Raw genomic sequence first — 23831 nt, forward strand, 5'->3', positions numbered from 1 at the left:
AGTCTATTACCCTGTTCACAATAAGCAGCTGAAAGATGAAATAATAATAATGTGCTTTTGTGTCTGTTTTTTCACAATAACTTTAAGCATACAAAAACACAAAACTCTTACAAGTTCAATTCCTACAAAAATGTTAAATATATAAAATGCAATAATAGCTAATAGTTTTACGACTACAAGTAGTACGTTGCTTTGAATGAAAACAAAGGGGTGTCCAATTACTTGCTACTATTGTAGACCCTAGCCAATGAACGCCTTCTACACACCCCTTTAAACTCTTCAGAGCGTGCGGTTTACGGGTTCCTGTGGGTTCAGCTCCTTAAAACTAATCGTCTCGTTTCTTTATCCGCATCAAGTCTGCACGGTGACGAATTTTCTTGGTTCGCAGAAGTGGATTTAATGCAGGTTTTGTTTTGAGTACAAGATGAAGATGCGAAACAACCTGGGAATATTATTTTTTCAGTTTTCCTGTACTGTATACTTTGTAGATGCTGTTGACAGGAACAATATTTTCCCATTTGGGACAGTAAGCGGAGATTTAACTCTTCCAGAGGGTGACGATGAAGTTTCTGAAACGCTGAAACTTAACAGACCCATGTATTTCTACGAGACGCAATTTAGCAAGTTATACGTGAGTTGCAAAGAAATGTGGCATGCTGAAGCTTTTTATTGGAAAAAAAAGAAAGAAAAAAGTCGTTTTTAGACATCATTTATTGTTCACATCCTGTCTGTATCATAGTCTTCACCTATATTTGGTCTAAATTGTTAGATTAATGAATGAATATTGTTTACAATGCAAATATCTGTTGTTGTGGGAAAACAACGTGTTCGATCGAAGTGCTTAGAGAGAGGATATATTTTGGAAGCATTGCTGCAAAATTTTTAAGTCGCCCAGTTGAGGGTGTCACAGCTTCTATTGTCTAATTTCTTTGAAACAGATGCAATACAAATAAGATTACGTTATCGAAATTTACGTAGTGTATAATTTGTCATTTTCTTGTATTTCGGCTTTAAACTTCTTATCAATGCCAAAGTAGGTTTGCATGGTTATATTGTAGTCCTTCAGAAGGAGATAAACCTCTTTTTTTCATTAAAGATCAGTCTACCGTATAATTCAGCTCAACAACTCAGAATGGGGATGCATCAGTATAATTACAATTTCATTGATGATATTTAATCTAATAAAATAATTCTAACAAAATACTTAAGCTTGTATTTATGTATGTAATATTAGCGTATTTAGAAGTTTATAAGGAAAAATACAGTACTGTGCAAAAGTCTTAGGCAGTCATTGTTTTAAAAGGTCTTCATGTTGGTGTAAAGTTATAGGTCTTTCAAAGTGTCTCAGCTTAGCTATTTTAAAACTTCTCCTAATGTCACCTCGAACAGTATTTTCAGCAGCCCTCCAATTAATACAACCCAGTAAAACGTAACTTGACGGGGCTAAAAAAATATTATGTTATACTATTACTTGTGTATTAATCACAAATTAATTCTTACTTAAATTAACATGAGATCAGTATCTATCATTAATGAATAGCTAATGTGTTTTATCTCAATCAGTTACTATGTTTGTTACAATATCTATTTTTCTGTAACCCTTTCTGAACTACCGAAGGAAGAAATCATGAATAACACAAGTTAAATACTGACTGGATAAAATCTCTTATTTGTTCTTCATCAATGAATCATGATGCATCTTTAATCCCAAATAGTTACTATATTTGTTATTGTATCTGTTGATTCTGTAAACCTTTGTGAACTACTAAAAGAGCTAAATTGCAGGAACAAGTAATGAATAACACAAGTGAAATTTTTGTTCATGTTTGTTTATCATTAATGAATCGTTTTTAAAAAATCTTAAGTAGCAACTATATTTTTGTTCATGATTTGTTTATAATTTGTACTTCAGTAGTGACTGAGTTATTACTAAGTATTTGTGTCCTGTCAAGTAAAATTTAACCAAAGTATATTTTGACTGGACCACTACCCCCACCTTGTTTGGCTAATCAAAACCTCATCATGAAATTTAATGAATTTAATAAATGGAATGGCTAGAGGTGCCCCTGAGAAAAGTGGTGTTATCTAGATATCGAGAAAGTTATAAAAACTTGTGAACTATAGAAATTCTTGATTATTTTTTTGTTACTGTAAATTTGCATGTGTTTTGATGTTAAATTGTGTTTTTTTCTGAGCAAATATATGCTTGCAACAGATATTATTATTATTATATTGTACATTTTAAATACAAATGCTCCTCTACTTACGAGCTTTCAGACATACAAACGAAGAGTTCTGTAAGTACAAATTGTGTTCATTGGACTCCCATTTCCTGTCTGAAACATCTTTTTTTTTTTTCCTGTGTGCCAATTCCGCCTAATACGACTTCTGGCTGCTACTCCTGCCATGCAGCAATGTAGGGTGCGTACTCCCAGCATCCTAGTTCTTTGTACTTGCGTATACCCTTAAAATGATGTTGAATAACGACTTCCGAACATTTCAAGTTACAAACAGCCATTCAGAACGTATCTCATTCGTAACTAGAGGAGCGTCTGTATCTATTCAAAATAGAAGATCTGCATCTGTTACATCTTGTTTCTTTCTGCAGGTGGCTACCAATGGAATCATTTCCTGCCAGGATTTGCCCAGGGAGAAGCAGTATGTGGATCATGCTTTCCCAATGGACTTCCCCATCATTGCGCCTTTCCTAGCTGATATTGATACTAGCAATAACAGAGGGACAGTCTACTACCGGCTTGACGAGTCACCAGGTGTGCTTCAGCGCCTTTCCCAGGAAGTGAACCGTGGCTTTCCAGGTGTCAGCTTCACAGCCACACATGCTGTTATTGCTACTTGGGAAGATGTTGCTGCGTATGAAGAAGTAAAACACAGTTCTGGGCCTTCAGATAGGGTGAGACCTGTGTCTCTCTTTTTGGTACTTTGGGATAAAAACATTTGAAGTGTGCCAACTCACATGAAATCAGAGCAGGTCAACATTAGTGTAATCCAGCAAAATTAAACTGGAGTAATTACTCATGTTATAGGGTTTAACATAACATGCTCATGTCATTGAAATGTATGTAATTTCCTCCTCGTCTTCTTGTAGGTGAACACATTCCAAGTAGTGCTGGCATATGATGAAGTGGACACTTTTGTGTTATTTCTATACCCTGATGATGGGCTGCATTTCTTTGGGACAAGGTCAAAGGAAACTTATAATGCTCAGTTGGAGCTCCCAGCTCGGGTGGGATTCAGCAGGGGAGAAGTGCCTTTAGTAAAATTTTCCCCTATGAAGGAGCTCTACTATAGTGTTACCAGCACTGAAAAAGCTGTTAAAAATCTCTATCAGTGAGTTCCATTTCAATTGCCTGGAATGTACTTTCTTTGCTATAAATTAGTTATAAGCATATAAATATACTTTCTAGCATGAAATTTATGAAAACTTTATTTAAAATGTTATATGTTGGGTAAATATGCTATGATCATTCATTATCGAATGTTGTGAATTAATGTCTTGCATTAATGAGTTGACACTTGTATGTAACAAGTGTAGCATATACTAGACCATGTCCAGATTAAGTTTCAAATGCTTGTAGTAGCTTTGTAGAGTAAAACTTTTATGTTAAAACATACTGAATGTCTCTGTTGCTGCCAAACTGGTAATTTATCCTTTCCTTAGGACGGGCAATGCTGGAGTGCCAGGGGTGTGGCTCTTCCATGTTGGAAACCACTTTTCTTTCAACAACGTGGTTCCTGCAACACTGATTCAGGTGGCTCCTACAGTTATGCCATTGGGTCAGAACAGACGGGATGCCACCATCCCTGACTACACCGAATACATAGATCACTTTCATGATCAAGCAAGTGAATACAATTCCAAAGTCCTGTCAGGCTCTGAGTTCCTTCCTCTAGCTATGTCTGAACTCTTGGAGTCAGATCACACTGCCATATTTCTTTATCCTTTGGCCACCAAGAATAAGGATCATGACTTCCTGGCTGATCAACCACGCATGCAGACTTATAATGGAGATAGTCCATTGATCTTCAGGCACCGACTTTTGGATCCTTTGCCCCCCACCCCTCCTGCCTCAGGTCCTGGGGGCTACCTCACTCCAAAACTCAGGCAGCACTCATCTGAAGGTCTCAGTCAGGACATAACTTCAAAAACCAACCTGAAGGATCCTGGCATGGAAAACACTGCTGACTTGGAGAGAACGGACGAGAATGTGGACTTTGACACCAGGGGTGAGTGAAAACAGTTGTAAACCAAAAGCGATGCGTCTGTTCACATAGGTTGTTATTTACACATTATTAAAAATATATCAAACGAAAACTTCAAAACTATAGCATCATAACAATCATGATGAACCAAATCCATTCTAAATGTCTAGATATTTTGAGTATGGCTGCATATCTGTAGTGATAAACACTCCAATATCCATATTTACTGTTTTTATCCCAGTCTGAAGTTTCTGGTAAAAACACATCACGGCCTTGCTGTGGTCGTACGCACACACACAGATGATGTGTGAAATTAGTCATCATGTTGGATGTTTCCAGCAACATATCTGAGTGCGGTATAATAGAACTGACAGACCGTCTTGGTTGTATCATTTAGTGTTAATGTACTTTATTGGGCAATTGAAATGTTCCAAACTGTGGGTTTAAGTGACGCCGAAGGGTCTTTGAGCTCCTTGTTGTGTGAACAACTAGTGGTCAGCTGGTGGAAGGTAGCCAAGAGGTATGACAAGTAGTGGGCAATCATCTGTTTTGTCATGGTGATTGATCTGACTGATTTGTGAAATGCCACAGCCCAAACATACTTAATAGGTTAGATATGTATCTCTGAATTGCCCATGGCATGTGTTTTTGTTTCTCTGTGTGCCCTGTGATAGATTCCCATCCAAGCTAGGGGATTCCATACATGGAAGGATATAGCAAATATTAAAAATGCTCAGGCATTTACTTTTCCTTCTAACATGTCACAGCAGAAAAAAAGATCAGTTTTCAATTTCCTGTATTGCCATAAAACCTTCTGTTTTTTGCAGTATTACAGCATACTTCTGAAGACATGAAGATGTGTGCCCAGTTTCAGCAGGCCTGTTCCCCAAATGGCTACTGTGCTGATTATTCCTCCGGTTCCTGTTGTCATTGTCACTCTGGCTTCTATGGCAATGGATGGCAATGTTTGTTAGAGGGTGAGTTCCAGATGATGATTCTAGTCCTATATACTTAAGTGCAATTTGTGAGTGTAAGACAACATCTTATTAAGGGGTAAGCAGGTAGAGTTTGGTCCTGTATGTGTTGTATTGTGAACCTCACCAGGGAGGTGTCCAGGAGGAATCCTAAGCAGATGCCCGAGCCACCTCATCTGGCTCCTCTCGATGCGGAGGAGCAGCGGCTCTACTCTGAGTCCCTTCCAAATGACTGAGTTCCTCACCCTATCTTTAAAGGAGAGACCAGCCACTCTACGGAGGAAACTCATGTCGGCCGCTTGTATTTGCGATATCATTCTTTCGGTCACTACCCATAGCTCATGACCATAGGTGAGGGTAGGAACATAGATCAGCTGGTAAATCAAGAACTCAGCTCTTTCTTCACCATGACAGACCGATGCTGGAGTCGCACTGATCCACCTGTCGATCTCCCGTTCCATCCTTCCCTCACTCGTGAACAAGACCCCGAGATACTTAAACTCCTCCAAATGGGGAAGAACCCCCTCCCCGACCCGGAGAGAGCATTCCAGCCTTTTCCGGCTGAGGACCATGGTCTCGAATTCAGAGGTGCTGATTCTCATCCCAGCTGCTTCACCCTCGGCTGCAAACTGTCCCAGTCAGAGACGAAGGTCACGGTCCGATGAAACCAACAGAACCACATCATCTGCAAAACCTAAGAGACCTAATCCTGAGGTTACGAAACCGGACACCCTCCACGCCCTGGTTGCGTCTAGAAGTACTGTCCATAAAAGCTATGAACAGAATCTGTGACAAAGGGCAGAGAGTATAGAGACGGTCCACTATTCCACGGCCAGGGCGAAAACCACACTGCTCCTCCTGAATCCGAGGTTCAAAAATTTGACGGACCCTCTTCTCCTCAACCCCCGAATAGACCTTACCAGGGTGGCTGAGGAGTGTGATCCCCCTATAGTTGGAGCACACCCTCCAGTCCCACTTCTTAAAGTGGGGGACCACCACCCCGGTCTGCCAGTCCAGAGTTACTCCCTCAATGTCCACACGATGCTGCAGATGCATGTCAACCAGGACAGCCCCATAGCATCCAGAGACTTAATGAACTCTGGGCGGATCTCATCCACCCCTGGGGCCTGGCCACTGAGGAGCTTTTTAACCCCCTTAACGACCTTCGCCCCAGATATAGGGGAGTCCACCCCACGTCCCCAGACTCTGCTTTCTCGTTGGGAGGTGTGTCAGTGGAATTGAGGAGGTCTTCGAAGTATTCCCTCCCCCGACCCAAAACATCCCAAGTTGAGGTCAGCAGCGCCCCATCCCCACCATAAACAGTGTTGATGCTGCACCGCTTTCCTGCCCTGAGCCGCTGGATGATCCAGAATCTCCACAAAGTCATTCGGAAGTTGTTTTCCATGGCCTCGCCAAACTCCTCCCACACCCGAGTTTTTTGTCTTGGTCACTGCCAAAGCCACATTCCACTTAGCCTGCCAGTACCTGTCAGCTACCTTTCCAAATCACACCACTCCAGGTCTCACTGTCAATCCCCACGTGAGCAGTGAAGTCCTCCAGCAGAACAAGAGAGTCCCCAGGATAAGTGCTCTCCCATACCCCTTCCAAGGACTCCAAAAAGGTGGGTATTCTGAACTGCCGCTTAGCACATAAGCACAAACAGTCAGGACCCATCACCCTACCTGAAGGCGAAGTGAGGCTACCCTCTCATCCACTGCGGTAAACCCCAATGTGCAGGTGCCCATTCAGGGGGCAATAAGTATGCCCAACCCTGCTCGGCGCCTCTCCCCACGAGCAACTCCAGAGTGGAAGAAGGTCCAACCCCCCCTCAATATTTGGTTCCAGAGCCCAGGTCGTGTGTCAAGGTGAGCCTGACTATATCTAGTCAGAATTTTACAACCTCGCACACCAGCTCAGGCTCTTTCCCCATCAGAGACATGACATTCCATGTTCCTAGAGCTAGTATCTGCAGCTGAGGATCGGACTGCCAAGGTCCCCACCTCTGCCCACTGCCCAACTCGCACTGCACTCAATCCCAATGGCCCTTCCTACTTTTTCTCATCATAAGGGGTCTTGTGAGCTGCACTTTGTCAGGTCCTGGGTGAGGAACCAGTTTGCCTTGGGTGACCCTACCAGGGGCATAAAGCCCTGGGCAACTTAACTCCTCCGATCATTGGAAGACGGAAACCCTTCTACCATGATAAGGTGTCAGCTCCAGGAGAGGCATCCTTAAACATTTCCAACAAATTTTCTTTTCTGATAACTCATCTTTAACCCTTTCTCTTACATCCAGACAGGTTTATGTCTGGCTGAAGCTGAAGGATGCCTTTAACCCAATATGTGGTGACCTGTAATTGTATTTCTCATGCTGTATTCCCTAGTTGGGAGTACATGTTTTTGGAGCTCCAGACATGTTGCTTGTTAAGGCAATAACTTTTTCATCTTTTTCAGACTTCTCACAGGCATTTTATGGGTTAACTGTATTAAATTTTGAGACGGATCGCTCCAAAACTGAAGTGATACTGCTTAGTGGTAGCACAGAGAAGGCTGAAAGCAGATTACATTTGGCCTTGTGAATGTAATCAGCCAAGAGTATTTGATGGATAATATTACTGCTTCATAAAAATATTATATGGATGAAGATTTACAACTGGTTTCATTTTCAGACAAATTGCCCCACAAAATGAAGCAACAGTGCTGTATGGCCACAAAAGGAGAAAATGGCAGCTGTTGAAACACTTTGTCCTGTGAACACAGTAACTTGAGTAAGGCCCTTAACCCCCAGCTCCTTGGGCGATGCTATGGGTGGCTGCCCTTCGTGGACAACTTACTCCACAAGGAGAAAGTTCAGGGAGGTGTAAAGACAATTTTCTCATGGGGAATAATAATGTATCAGTTAATAATAATAATAATAATATTATTCATTATTGAAGATCTGGACATGTTCAAATTCTGAAATTACACCAAAACTGAAGCAACAGCGTTTAATGACAGCAACGTGAAGGACAGGATTAGAGGCTTGTCCTTGTGAACAGGATCAGTGTCACAAAGTAGTTGCATGGTCTTTTCATTAAAGCACATTCGTCCACCGACTTAAGTCTGGGGATTAAGTGTGCTTAGGCTAGATATGTACTTTGGGTGGAGACACACCAAAATATGGGCAAGTTGCATGTAATGACCCATATATGCATTCTGCCACTGATTTAAGTACAGGCGCTCCTCTACTTACCCATTTCCGGTCCATAACATTTTATTTTTTTCTAAGCGCCAATTCTTGGTAGTACGACTTCTGGCTTCTACTCCCACCGTGCAGTAGTGCATACTCCCAGCATCCTAATTCTCTATACTTGCGTATACCCTTAAAATGGTGTTGAATAACGACTTACGAACATTTCAAGTTATGAATGGCCGTTCGGAACGTATCCCAGTCAGAAGTAAAGGAACATCTGTACACTTAAGTGCATTTTCACTGCATGCTCCGGAGGGCTGTATTAAGTTTTGTTCCTTTTTAAAGCAAAGAGCCATTTTCTCCTAAATGTCGAACCCAAGATTTCCAAAGATCCACTATGGGTAAAGAAGGGGAATTGAGATACGATTTTTAAAATGTGATATATATGCTTTTAACACAAAAATAAAACTTCAAGTACTTACAAAAAACTATTATAGAAAAACTATTTTCGGGGGGCATCTCAGGTTTAAATCATTTGGATGCGTAACAGCGCAAAGGTGACTAACAATATAACACTGATTAGTTCTGTAGCAATAGTCTTCACCCTCATCCCTCCTTTCGTTTGGCTCGGTAGTCATCTGGTCTTCGCTCTCCACTGTACTGTAACTTTGCTGACCAAGCGGTGCAAAATGTCCTCACCACTCCGAACTCAGCTGGCTATAATATGTAAATCTGAGAAAATATAATATTTTTTACAAAGACCTGGGAAGGCGTGGTGAAAAAATTAGGAATCCCAATAAACAATGAAGCGTACATCCGATCTCAGGTGCTTAAGAAACTCCCTGAAAGCATACCATTTAACCAGAGACGTAATCTCGTTTTAGCGGATGACTTTGAGGAAGACGTAATAGAAGTGTTCGACAGATAGCCCCATTCACATATAGCTAAATAAATATCTAGATGAAAAATAATAATATTAACCCATAATACTTTCGTAGAGATAAATCATTTATTTATCATAACGTTAAGACATGAAAATGTGAATTTGTCTATCGTTATGAGAAGAGCTGCTGTCACGACCACGGTTTGGTGAACGGCGATCGTGCGGGTAGGCGGGTCAGGAACAGGCAGATCAGGCAGAAGTCGGGGTAAATACTGGGTTTATTGAAGATCGACAGGAACAGGAGACAGCTACGAGACCCAGACAGTACCAATCACATCTATCCACAAAGACTCCAATGACGGACCAGGGGAACAGGTAAGACCAGGACTTAAGAAAAACGAGACCAATCAAAATGAAGTGGACAAAGCTGGAGACAATCAGGGAATCACACGCGTGGGTAACCAGGGGGTGTGGCACACACGAGGAGCGGACGAGCCGGGCATGACAGAACCCCCCCCTAAAGGCGCGCTTCTCCGTCTCCGACTGAGAAGCCGTCATCGGGGGACCCGCAGGCGATCGGCGAGGAACCGGCGGAGGGAGCGAGGCAGGGCGATGAGGTCACGAAGGGGGACCTGCAGGTGATTGCCGAACCGGGGAACCAGGAATCCAGCCACAGTGCCGGCGAGTGAGGACGAGCAAGGGGGCAGGGCGGGGAGGACCCCAGTCCTACTCCTGTGTCCCCTCCCCTTACGGGACACAGACATAACGGCCCCTGATCGGGGACGGGTTCACCGGGATGAGGGCGAAGGATTCACCTGCAAGGTCCCCGAGGGGTCCCTTTCAAGCTCCTCCACCTCCGTAGAGGGAGGAGCTATGATGGAGTCCTCTGGGACCTCGGGAGCAGGAGCAGAAGGGACTGGAGTCAAAGTCTTGGGGCCCATGGTCCTGGGGGACCCATGGCTCGCCCTGGGCGTGGGCGCAGGAGCTGCCGGCAGAGGGAGCGCCGTGGGCGCGGGAGCTGCAGGCAGGGGAAGCGCCTCTTCGAGAGCTGGAGCTGCAGACCAGGAAAGCGCCTCGGACATGGGCGCGGAAGTGGCGGACAAAGGAAGCGCCTCGGGCGTAGGCGCAGAAACCGCAGACAAAAGGAGTGTCAGCTTGGGAGCTGGAGCCACAAACAAGGAGAGCACCTCGGACGTGGGCGCGGGATCGGCTGACGAGGAACGCGCCTCGGACGTGGGCGTGGGAACTGCAGAGAGACGGAGCGCCGCGGGCGTGGGCGCGGGAGCTGCAGGCAGGGGAAGCGCCTCTTCGGGACCTAGGGCCACAATCAATGGTGGCGGCTGCCCCGGAAGCATCGACAGCGGCGGTGGCTGCTCGTGGTGCGCAGATAGCGGCGGCGGCTGCTCGTGGTGCGCAGACAGCGGTGGCTGCACTGGATCCGCCGGTAACGGCGGCTGCACCTGGGCGGGAACCAGGTCCGCAGGCAAAGGAGGCACCTGCGCAGGAGCAGCAGGCGGTAGCGGAGGCAACTGCGTAGGCAGCGCGGGTTGCAGAGTAGATAGCGGGGTTTGCTGCGCAGGTAGAGGTGGCGGTTGCACAAGCAAAGGCGGCGGCTGCATAGGCTTCAGCAGCTGTGCAGGCAGCGGCGACGGCGGCTGTGCTGACGCAGGCGTTGCAGGCAGCGGCGACTGTTCCTGAGCAGGGTCCGCCGGTAGAGACGGCGGTCCAGGCTGGGGTACAGATGCTCTCTGCAGCAGTAGAAGCTGCCTGAGGTCCTCTGCCAGCCTGTTGAGGTCCTCCTGCTTGGAGTCGGGAGTAAAAGCATCGAAGTCCCTCCTCAAATGCACTGTGAGTGCTTCCACCTCTTCGCTCACTGGGGTTGCCACCTCCTCCAACACCCTTCAGAACAGCCCCTGGAGGGCGAAGAATTGGTGGGTAAGGGCTGCCGTCCTCCCTGGGAGAGGCAAAGGGATCGCCTCCGGGGTGGCTGCCACAGGAGGGGGAACCGGGATGTCCGATGCGGGGACGGCCGAAGTGGCCTCCGTGGAAGAAGAGGGGTTCTTCTTCCTCGTCATCGCTCGAGGGCCAGAACATAGACACCTGGCATGGTCCCTCGCCGGATTGGCTCCAGGGCGGTAGCCAGGACAGGTACCTCATCCTCCGGAGAGAGCCAAAGTCGGGAGAACGAGCAGGCTCCCAGACGGATTGACTCCGCTGGGATCCTCTTCTTGCCACGCTTACTCTTCTTTCTGGGGTCCGTCATTCTGTCACGACCACGGTTTGGTGAACGGCGATCGTGCGGGTAGGCGGGTCAGGAACAAGCAGATCAGGCAGAAGTCGGGGTAAATACTGGGTTTATTGAGGATCGACAGGAACAGGAGACAGCTACGAGACCCAGACAGTACCAACCACATCTATCCACAAAGACTCCAATGACGGACCAGGGGAACAGGTAAGACCAGGACTTAAGAAAAACGAGACCAATCAAAATGAAGTGGACAAAGCTGGAGACGATCAGGGAATCACACGCGTGGGTAACCAGGGGGTGTGGCACACATGAGGAGCGAACGAGCCGGGCATGACAGCTGCAGCCACGTGGAAAAATATATATATAACAACAAGCAGTTGGACAATGAAACTGAAACATCTAGTTTTAGACCACAATAATTTATTAGTATGGTGTAGGGTCATCTTCTGATAAAGGGGCTCGGTAATATTCAGATCTGGTGACTGAGCAAGCCATGGAAAATTTCACTTTCATGTCCATCAAACCATTCTCTCTTGCTATGTGTATTGGTACATTATCATTCTTATATACAACACCACTTTCAGGGTGTATTGTTTGAACCACAGAGTGAACGTAGTCCTCCTGAATGGTTCAGTGTTTTGAATCTGATGCGGACAGCTACAGGAGGCCAGTGGAGGGAGTGTAGCAATGATGTGGTGTGGGAGAACATGGGAAAGTTAAAAATGAGTTGAGCAGCTGCATTCTGGATCAGTTCCAGAGGATGAATGGCGCTCAGAGGCAGATCTGCCAGATGTGGGAAAGACAGTGAAAGTGGACAAATACGTGTTTCACATTGTTCACAGACCAAGATTTGTGTTGCTGGCACCATTGAAACCGACATTTGACATTGGAACAAATGTGCAAAGGTTTGGCTATAGCAGCATCTCCATAAATATTGACCCTGTGGAGGTCTCAGCAAACAGTTTTGGTGGAAACAGGAGAGTTGGGGTGTGCATTTAATTCTGCAGTGAGTTGGGCACCTGTGCTTTTATGTTTTCTGAATACAATCCAGGCTAGTACCCGGAGATTCCTTTTAGACAGCTTCACAGTTAGTCTCGTTGGATGTGGTCCGTCCTTTGTGGTGGTATGCTGACATTGCACTGCATAATGTGGTTCTCCACGCATCATGAATACTTGCTATCCTGGTCACAGATGCACCAGTGAGATGTGCACCAACAGTTTGTCCTCTTTTGAACTCTGGTATGTCTTTCATTATTAGGGATGTAACGATACACTCAACTCACGATTCGATACGATTCACAATTCTGAGTTCACAATACGATTTTTTAACAGAATGAGCTGCAGAGAAATCTATTCAAATATATTCCTTTATTTATCTTTATAAACTGCAAAATGTGTCTTCTTAACAGTGCAACTGAAATTGAATAAAATACTGTTTAAAAAAAAAAAAATCCCAAATCAAAATAATAAAAAAAAAATCTTCAAATAAATAAATGGTAATGTTTTGCATTAACTGCACCTTCATAATGCGTTTATATTGCATTCATAAAACGTTCAGTACACCTTCATAATGTATTCATTTAGATATCAGATATCATTCATAAACATCATGCATGTATACCTTTACATCCTAACATCCCATAACAGCTGTAATATACATTAATAAACATTATTTAATAATAACAAACATTATAATTGTATAATCATGTAATTTTTTTTATTAATATATATTAAAGTTGTTAATGGATGTTATGATGTTAAAGTGTACTTGCATGCTGCTTATGAATGTTCTTTGAAGGCATTATGAAGGTGCACTGAATGTTCTATAAATGCCTAATTTATAAATGCATGTACGAAGTATATTACCATTAGGCAGGCTTCAAGTGACATCTACCTAGTAGGTGAATCAATTACATTAAATGTCGTGGTTGGTTAAAAAATTTAATCAAAATGAGTAAAATTAGGTGCAAAGGAAGCAGTGTGTCCTCGCAGTCCTAAACCACAATGCAAGTACTTGCACTCCTTCAAGAGTGGGACAGACAGTGACGTCTTTGTCTTAATGTAGTTCAACTGACCAACACTGAATGCACCACATGTTTCCAGGTGGAATGTGAATCTGCCAGTGACCCAATACGGGACGCTATTTGTCCTATATTTTTGTACACATACGTATACTTCATACATACACTAGGCCAGGAGTCCCCAACAGTGCTATCCGTACAGGACATTTGCCAAATTTGTAACCATTCTACACTTTGAGGTAGTTGTGTGGGTTTTTAGTTACAGTGACTAGCAGTTGGTTTAGAATAATATATCACTGCCTACATTGCTGCACATAAACTTGTTTGGACTATGTAGTTGATTGTATTGTCATTTTATCAGCTAAGCATTCAAAATTTTTAGTTAATTCCACTAATCATAGTACCATGTCTATTGATTAGCCATATTTGCTTGTTTACAGAATTGTTCTGAATGAAGAGGGAGAAAAAGCCGAGATTTGTTCCCCAGCACGTAAGAACATAATAAATTTACGAGCAAGAGGAAGCCATTCGGCCCATCAAGCTCGTTTGGGGAGAACTCAATTAATAGCTCAGAGTTCTTAAAATCTTATCTAGCTTTGATTTAAAGGAACCCAGGGTTTTAGTTTGCTCTACACTAACAGGAAGATTATTCCATACTCTAAATAAGAACATAAGACATAAGACAAAGCGCTTTACAGCATCCACACCCAAAGCCCCCAGTGAGTAAGCCATAGGCAACAGTGACAAGGAAAAACTCGGGAGCCACCAGACTCAAAGGGGGAGCCCAACCTTCAGGGACCAGCAGGGAGAGTCAAACTCACAAACTCATTACTGTTACGTACCAATTTTTTCAAAATTTTTATATTAGTTTGACAGTAGACTTAATTATAATTAATTATAATTATTGTCTAAAATGTTTATTTTGCTTCTGTTGTAGTTAGTTAATTTAAGAAGTAACATGACGGACAATATGAAATGATTGAATTAATGAACATACATAGTATGTCACTTGGAGAAAATGGTTGAGGGATCATTAAATCAAAGCTAAAAATTACATCATTTGAATATACCTAATAAATTAAGGTAATGTTAATTGCTCTGTACAAAATTCAAACACTGTATTTCACTGTAACATTTAATTTTTTGTTGAAGGATTCTCATGTTCGTGCGAATTACCAAACATATGTATGGTAAGATGCTTTTTTTTCAAAATAAAAGACTTTCTGCAAATTTCAAATAGATTCACAATGTAAGTGAAATAGGTTATGTTCCACGTTTTGCTTGTTGTCAATGACTGAGGGCGTAACCCCCTTTCCTTGCTTGATGAATTAGAGTTCTTTTTCAGGTATGGTGGGCGTTATCGCACTGATTTAGGAAGAATACACGTAACTCAAAAGCATGTAGCCTTAATCTTGTGCTCCCCAGTTACCAGACAACAATAAAACATTTAGGGGAAGTCCTGGAGCTTGAACTGCTAAGCAGATTTATACCTCATTTTTTGAAAAATAGAGGGCTTTTCTTCTTGAATACTTATTCTGAACTTGTATGTCAACATTTGACACAGTTAAAGTTAAAGACAAAGCCCAGCCCTGATCCTTATAAATAAAATATGTAAATTGGCATGTTTCTTATATTTTTATTATTACTTTGCCCTTATAATGAAAACTCAATTCTTGTAATTTGGCAATTTGGTTAAATGTCATCATACCATAAATGGGTAACTAATGGGTTAACTTGTTTTTAACTAGTATACATCCTAGAACTCTAATGAATGTTTCTACTGCAAGTATCAAGCTACAAAAGTTCTTTCAGTGAATGAAGTGGAATGGCAGCACAACTGGCAGTTCTGTTGTATAGTATGCATAAACATAAATAAAGAAGTGAGGTTTCTAAAGATTACCTTTACCCTGGTCTCTAGGTGCCCCCCAGCGTGTGAATGGAAGGGTGAGTGGGCTTGGTTATGTGGGGGCCACCCCAGTTGAAATGGACAATGTGGACCTGCATAGTTATGTTGTGGTAAGCGATGGACGAGCCTACACTGCCATAAGTCAGCTCCCCGAGCCTCTAGGCTGGGCACTGATGCCCTTGGCTCCTGTGGGAGGTCTGTTTGGCTGGCTGTTTGCTTTGGAGCTTCCAGATCACAAGAATGGCTTCCGCGTCACTGGTAAGGCATTAAAGTTGCATTACTTTTCATTTAATGATTGTGTACCCTTTTATACTGGCAGTTCACAAATCATTGGAATTTCATTAAAACGTCATAAACTGGGGGAAAGAAAAAGCTGAGACAGGATGGAAGTAAGACATAAAAACAGGTTTAGCTTGTGATTTTTAAATGCTGTCTGATAGGCTGAGGGAGGAAAACTCACCAGTAGCCTCTAACTGATTTATTCCCTTTGTCTCCATCTCTCAGGTGCAGACTTCACTTATCATGCAGAGGTTATCTTCTACCCTGGGAACCAACGCCTCACTATTATCCAAACAGCTCAGGGTTTCAGCCCTGAAAGCTACATCAGAATGGACACTCGTATTCATGGCAAAATGCCGTTCATTGTTTCTGGTGCCAAAGTTGAGATAGAGCCATACAAGGAAGTATACCAGTATTACCCCTCATGTATGATTTAGTTCTAATATTTGAAAACTACATTCAGTTATGTTCATAGTAAACCATCATATCCTTATTTAGTACATTATAGTATGTTATGTGCTGTATAGTAAAGAGGTGGTTATAGTTCATTTTGAATTTTTCACTAATGCCACATAATCTGTTTCTAGTGGTAACATCTTCTTCAGTCCATAAGTACAAAGTGGTGTCAGCAGAGATGGGCTCAGAAATGTTCTCCTATCAACTGTATCAGAACATAACATTTCACGAATGCCAGCATGGCCCTCAGACCAACCCCAAGAGCCAGCAGCTGAATGTGGAACGTGTCTTTGTTACGTACATTAAAGAGGAACACATTATGAGATATGCCATCACCAGCAAAGTTGGACCAGTTACAGGTAGGTTGGCCCTGTAGTAGTTCTGTTATTAATTTTTATCTATAAAACCTGTTGACAGTTAAGGTATATAGTTGGACACCCCAGTATTTGTATGATTCCAAATATGAGGAATTATCCCAGCCTATTTGCTTCCCAAGAATTTCTCCTGATCTTTACCTTACCATTCATTGTTGGAATAGTCTCTTGATGAACATGCTGAAAGGGAAAACACAGGAATTTTGTTTTTCTCATGTGAATTAAGAGCCTTCTTGCTGCCTCTCTATATCAGAGATGAGAAGACATCATGTTATGAACTGAGTCTGACACATTCAGGACTGTATGCATGGTGACTAAAAAAACAACTTATCTCCTATAGAGATCATAGAGCTAATATGTCCTAGCTTTAATTTTGTGTGTTAATTTAGCAGTCTTTGATTAGAATGTGGGGGGCGGCATGGTGGTGCAGTGGTTAGCACTGTTGCCTCACACCTCTGGGACCCAGGTTCAAGTCTCTACCTGGGTCACATGTGTGTGGAGTTTGCATGTTCTCCCCATGTCGTCGTGGGGTTTCCTCTGGGTACTCCGGTCCCCCCCCACAGTCCAAAAACATGCTGAGGCTAATTGGAGTTGCTAAATTGCCCATAGGTGCACATGTGTGGGTGAATGGTGTGTGAGTATGCCCTGTGATGGGCTGGCCCCCCATCCTGGGTGGTTCCCTGCCACATGCCCATTGCTTCTGGGATGGGCTCCAGCGCCCCAGTAGGATAAGCGGTTTGGAAAATGGATGGATGGATGATTAGAATATATCATTTTTGATAGTACAACTGCTAAGAGCTCAAAGAACAAAATTAGTCATCTTTTAGAGTAATTCATTCTATCTTGTTATTATTCCAATATTCAAATGCTGTATTGGTGTTTTTTCTGCTTGTGCAGTTAATTACTCCTGTCACTTTAATTGTTAGAATGTTTATGGAGAATCGGCAGCCAAACTGACATGAAATAGTATACCAAGCACTGGTGTAAGTAATAACATTAATTAAGGTTACAAATATACTACAGTGAAATGTAATGAAAGCTTCATTAATGACATTGCAGACACCTGCACTTGCCATACTATTGAAAAGGCCCACATGGCTAGTAAATATGCCTATTAAATGCCCTGCATTCATCAGAGGTGAGTGAGGTGTGCAAATCAGTCCAGTATAATCAAGCAGTAGCAGATGTTGTCAATTACCTGGAGGAGAAAAAAAGCGTTGACTCTGAGGCAGAAGCACACATTTTCACTATGTCTTCGATAGAGAGGTTGTTCATGCTCATTCAAAACACTTGTGACCCTTTCAAATATCATCTAAAGAAGGTAACCCATGGATTAAGAGTTGTGCCTGAGTCAGCAATACAAGATCATCCAAATCTCAATTTAAGGCCAGGTCAGCACATCTGGAGAAATTTCTTTGTGAGACTATCAAAACTGACACCTGAAAACAAACAGATCTGTCAGTCTGACTCATTCAATTGTGACTTAGCAGATCCTCCCAATCCTGAACCTGTGGCTGGTCCCTCAACACCTGGACATAAAAGTATATTTGCCCGTTTTGAATTAGCACACCTGAATCAGTCTTTGTCATTAATTGGTAAGTCTCCGGTATAAATAAAAAGAGTGAGGCAAAGATCATGTCAGGTTTCCCAGGAGGATGGGCAGGCTGGAAGTGGTGAAGGACGAGGCAGGCAGGCGAAATAAGGGCAGACGAGGGTTTATTGGAACTAGCAAGACGCACATTCCAACAATAACAACAACATGACAATGACCGACCTCAGACAGGGCAAGACGTGGACTAATATAGAAAAGAGAAGCTGAAATAACAGGCAACAGCTGGGCACAATCGGGGAAGCACACATGATTGATGAAGGGAGCGTGACACACACGAGGATTGGACAAGCTGGGCGTGACAGATCATATGTGGAACTCAAAACACAGAGGATTAACAGAAGAATGAGGAGGAAGTTAGAAATGGCTACTGGACAACCACTGAATTCAAATAAAGGTGATGGAAAGGAAATGATAGACCAGCTAAAAGAAAAGTTCAAGTCTTCAAGCTCAAAAAGTAAAAAAGTGCAGGTCCTAACTGCTACCAAAAAGTTGAAGTGTAAGGAAAATTGAAAAAGAATTTGGTGCTTCCCTCTTCATGGCAAAGTTCTGTGTCATGACTCATTGCAAAACAGCAAAGTACATTTTTCCAACAATCCTGTGAGTCTCTCCAACCACAAACATTCTTAGTTGTGGCAGACTTCACGGAGAATTACAGTTTTGTAGTTCAGGATTCTGCTCAGTCATTTCACTGGAACAATCTGCAAGCAACAATGCATCCTTTTGTCTGCTATCATCAAGGAGAAGAAAAATTGGAGAATGTCATCTCAGACTGCAACACACATGACACTGTTGCCGTTCATCTGTTTCAGAAACTGCTTATTCAGTTCCTTAATAACACGTATGCAAGTCCAAAAGATGATCTACTTTTCAGATGATTGTACTGCTCAGTATAAGAACTTTAACAATTTCATCAACTTGTGCCACCATGAGGTGAATTTTGGTATACCTGCAGAATGACACTTCTTTACAACATCACACAGCAAAGGCCCTTGTGATGGAGTTGGAGGGACAGTTAAACACCTTGCTGGAAGAGCTAGTCTTCAGCGACCCATTGATGAGCAGATCCTACTGTAACTCTACGGCAGCTTTTTGAATTTGTTGAATCTAGTATCAAGAACATCCACTGCCAATTTGCCACGACAGAGATGTACCAACTTCAAACTGAGTACCTCATGAAGAGATTCCAATCAGCAAGAACAATTCCAGGTACTCAGAAACTTCACAACTTTCGTCCATTGTCAACTGACAAGGTGGATGTGAGACGCTTTTCAGTTTACACCCAAAGCAGGATTGAAAGAGTGTGCACTCTTAGGGAATCACTAGACTTTGCAAGCATCAAAGGTTATGTTGTGGCTATGTATGATGATAATTTTAGTGATCAATGTTGACACACCACAAGAAAATTCATCCTCTGCCATTAAACCATATGTGACATCATGACATAACAGGGGGCGACTAGTTCAGAGCCTGGGGAGCAGTTCTTTGCTCAGGGTACTTCTGTGGTTGAGGATTCAAACCAGCAATCTTTCAATTACAAGTGCACTTCCCTAACCATTAGGCCACCACTGCCAGTTGGTGGCTAGAATGTGTTGAAGAAACTATTCCCAGTATTAGAGAGTTCATGGACCATCTGCATCCTATTTATTCCAATGCCATCCTGATAGACTTGTTATGGATCATCAGTATGTGCTTTTAGTAATTGAACATGTGACAGCAACAGGGCAGACATACACAATTTCAAGCAAAGACACAATAGCTGCATCAAAGGCTCTGATGGACTATGAATTGAGAGTATCTCAGTTGTTTATGTTCTTACATTCGCACCTTCCATTTAAACAGTACTGCTTGTATGTAACATGCATTATTACACCAATGTTGAAATTCCTTCCTTGCCATAGTATCCTAAAAGGATATCTAGATTGTTTTGTTTTGTTAGTTTTTCAGGTTTTTGACAAATTAAGGCCAGTTTTAATAGGTCAGCGTCTAGTAAAAAGTGCAAACTAAAGAGGAAAATAAATTCTTCTAATTGTACCATTAATTCTCTTTTTTCAGTTACTTTGCCAAAATTGATCATTGATTTTGCAATATAGGTTTTTTTGTTAATGAATTTGTAATATTTTAATTAGTCATTACATAGTAATTATTCATATGTGGATGGCATATTATTTGTTCAATCTATAGAGCTGGACAATAGCTTTAAAACAATATGAGGACCATTTCTGTGCAGCTTACATTAAGGTAAATATAGCCAGTCATAGTCCCCCCACCAAAAAAGTAAATAATTTGTTCACTAATATATCCCTCAATTTTGATCAAAGACATGCCCAATTTCATGAGTTACTCCTGTAACCAAATCAGCATGCCAAGTTTTGTTAAAATCCGTGACGATGAGGACCGAAAGTGTGATGATTTGATATGGAATGATCCATTTACCTCTCTCTGTTAAATTGTCTATGGTCTGTGCTGTCTATGGTAAATGTTTCTTGAGTGCACATTGTGGATGCAGTTGTCATGCAGTGGACCAGTGTGTAATGTTTTAAGGTGCCACTGCTGTGGGCAGTGGTGGCTTGATGGTTAGGGAAGCACACTTGTAATTGAAAGATTGCTGGTTCAAAACATCGCTGAGGTATCCTGAGCAAGGTACTGCCCCCAAGCACTGCTCCCTGGGAACTGAATTAGCTGCCCCCTGCTATGTCATGATGTCACATATGGGTTAAATGTAGAGGCCACATTTTGTTGTTGTGCATTGTGTGCTGTGGTGTGTCAACACTGATTACTAAATTCTAATTCTAAAAATTCTATTAAGATGTGTTTATTTGATAAGGTCTGGTGAGCTCTTTCTGGATGCTGCATATGATTGAGGTGAAAGTGTAAGGTTGCCAGTTTGCTGTTCCTCTGATGTCATTGCTGTCATTCGGTTCAGTGTCATATTCTCTTTGACTTGGTAGAAACTATTTTATAGTTATTATTATTAAATATTTTATAGTTAATTGTTGTATCGTTCCTTGCTTTGTGGACGTAACCTCTGGAATGGGCTCTGGATCCAACCCCCACCCACGACCCTGCATTGGGCAAGCGGTTACAGAAAATGTATGGAAGGTGTTTGGGTAATGGAGGCAGAAGAGGGACCTCTGAAAGTGTAGACTAGAGGCCTCTGAACATGTCAATCCTCCACTGATCAGTGTTTCCAACTTTGGTCTGCTAGATGGAGTGAGATTTTCAATTTGAGATCAGTCTCACTTGTGTTTTCTTACATTGTAAATCATGTGTAAGGTTTGCAAAGTATCCCAATGCTTTTGAGTAGCTAATTTTAGGTTTGTAATGGAATAGATCTGGCATAAGATTTCTTGAATGAGATGGAGATTAAGGCTGAAGACAGATATGTGAAAGTGGGCAACACTGACTATACATACTAACATTTAAACTTGTAAAAGTCACAGCTGTAATTTTTGTGGTATTGTACTTGTTTAGCACTTATTCAAACATTTGAATAAAATTCCTTGATATTCTAGTTTATGTATATAACATGTTTCAAATCAGAATGATAAAATATTCTACTTAACTTAATTTCACCCCTGTCTCCCCTTAGGAAAAGCCCCTGAGCCTGTCCTGTTGAACCCATGCCATGCTGGAATGCATAACTGCGATGCCAAAGCGCAGTGTCTACCTGGAGAGGGGATGCATTTCCAGTGTCAGTGCAGCACAGGGTACAGAGGAGATGGACAGTATTGTACTGGTGAGAAGACAGCCTTGGTGGATATGATCTTTTCCAAAGGCTGTGTTTTATAGATGTATAGCACACAAACATTCTTCAGATGGAGCAAATCAAACAACAAATGGAGAGATTTTTCGTGATTTGTAATCAAGCCCTATGGGCAGGTGTTTTTGGTCTTGGTGGATTTGGTCTTGCTGGACACATTTTCAAAATGGTGTGGTTATGGATCTAACATTTTGTTATATTCCATTTGTATCAAAGAAGTTACAAGGTTGCAATCTAAAATAGATTTAAACTGTGATTTATTCAAAAGTCACTTTGTATTCTTATAATGTACTATCTCCATTTGTTTCTGTTTGCCTCCATCTCAAAAAAAGGAAATAATTGCTTTTTAAATTGTATGGCTGCAAAATCATTTGTATTTTTATCAAAATTTAATAGAAAATCACTACCGCTGGAAAATTATCAGACATTTTGGTAACACTTTATAATAATGTTCAGTTGTACCATATATAGTTAAACATTAACTAATCATTTACAGCACCCTCAATAAGACATTTAGAAGCCTGTAGTTAATATTGAACAAATCATTTGCAAATTCTTAATAAAACATTTATAATTAAGAGAAAATCATTTACAAAACCTTAATAAACATTTAACAATGATTAAAAGGACAAATGATCATAAACAAATCATTACTAAATGACTACTTAGCTTGTAATTAATGTTGAACAAAACATTCGACATTTATAAATATGTTGTTAAGGGCTACATAATCATTTGCAGAACCTTAGTAAGCCTTTATAAATAGGGGAAATGATTATAGATAAATAATTCCCAAATGATTACTAAGCCTGTAGTTGATGATGAAAAAAATTATTTACAAATTCTTAATATTTTATACTCATTTAGTTATAATTATGTAATAATGATTTGGGTAACACTTTCTATGAATGTTTTGTTTATAAGAATATATGAATACATTAATAACACATTATCACAATGTTTACTATGCATTATGAAGCGGTCATCTATAATGCACTATAGTTTCCTTAAAAATGCAGTTCAAAGCATCCTTAATTCTTATATTGACCATTATAATGCATTATGAAACTATCTATAGTGAATTATACATGAGAGCTTCATTGTGACTTCTGAAGTATTATACTCAACACTATATTGCCTTATGACTGTCAATAGCTGTAATGCTTTATTAATTAGTATATTAATTAGTATGTATTATGAAGGTATTTATAATTCACTATAGATAAAAGCTTTAAGTGTTGACCATTGGACTAAAATGTAAACAGTTTACCAGATGTAAATGTTTCACACAATTTATAGATGTCCTTTACCTTATACAAATGACCTGAAAACTCATACAAGTTTTGCAACCCCCTAATTGAACGCGTAAACATTCCGAGTGTTATGCCAGGTGTGTGATTGTTGGAAACTCTGTGTTGCAATCCCGCTAGCTAACTCCTAACAAGAGTTATATGTAACTGTGGCCAGGAAAATCACACTCCAGGCACAAATCAAAATTTGGATCTTTTATTCCCTATATCTGTGTTAGATCTTCAAAATGAAAAGATTTTCCAGGAAACAAATAATAAAGTTAAATCATACATACCATAAGGTATAAAGCAGTGGTACTCTAAGATAAACAATAACATCAGAATACACCAACCCTTTTATTTTTATATTAGCAAATGTATAAAATGAATTGCATGTTATTACTACCTGAATATAATTGACCCCCCACGTGTTTCAAATTTTAAGCAAACTGGTATCAATAATTTTGGTCATGTTTGTGCCAATTTGTGCTGTTGAAAGTTTTGTTTGTGCTGTTATAGTTTGTTTACATGATGATTTCACCAGCATGAAGTTGGCCTCCCATTTGCATCCAGTTTGCAAATGATTTGTGCTGGTTTGTGCTGCTGAAATTGTCATTTGTGCTTTAGTTTCTGAGATAT

At 41.4% G+C, this 23831-nt stretch overlaps 1 protein-coding gene across 6 annotated transcripts in view; it reads left to right on the top strand.

The window, feature by feature from the left end:
• The first annotated feature begins 274 nt into the window (after positions 1-274).
• LOC125707650 (nidogen-2-like) overlaps positions 275-23831 on the top strand; it is a 39308-nt gene continuing 15751 nt past the window's right edge. For 5 of the 6 annotated variants that reach the window (XM_048974922.1, XM_048974923.1, XM_048974925.1 and 2 more), the window contains exons 1-9: positions 275-631; positions 2609-2911; positions 3107-3348; positions 3680-4245; positions 5049-5198; positions 15435-15680; positions 15927-16127; positions 16289-16516; positions 21733-21879. In XM_048974922.1, the coding sequence (XP_048830879.1) occupies positions 425-631; positions 2609-2911; positions 3107-3348; positions 3680-4245; positions 5049-5198; positions 15435-15680; positions 15927-16127; positions 16289-16516; positions 21733-21879 (2290 nt within the window). In that variant the 5' untranslated portion in view covers positions 275-424. Of the gene's footprint in view, positions 632-2608; positions 2912-3106; positions 3349-3679; positions 4246-5048; positions 5199-15434; positions 15681-15926; positions 16128-16288; positions 16517-21732; positions 21880-23831 lie in introns of those variants that run through there. The other variant, XM_048974928.1, reaches the window with a different exon arrangement.

This window comes from Brienomyrus brachyistius, chromosome 14 (genome assembly GCF_023856365.1).
Source record: "Brienomyrus brachyistius isolate T26 chromosome 14, BBRACH_0.4, whole genome shotgun sequence".
Taxonomy (NCBI): domain Eukaryota; kingdom Metazoa; phylum Chordata; class Actinopteri; order Osteoglossiformes; family Mormyridae; genus Brienomyrus; species Brienomyrus brachyistius.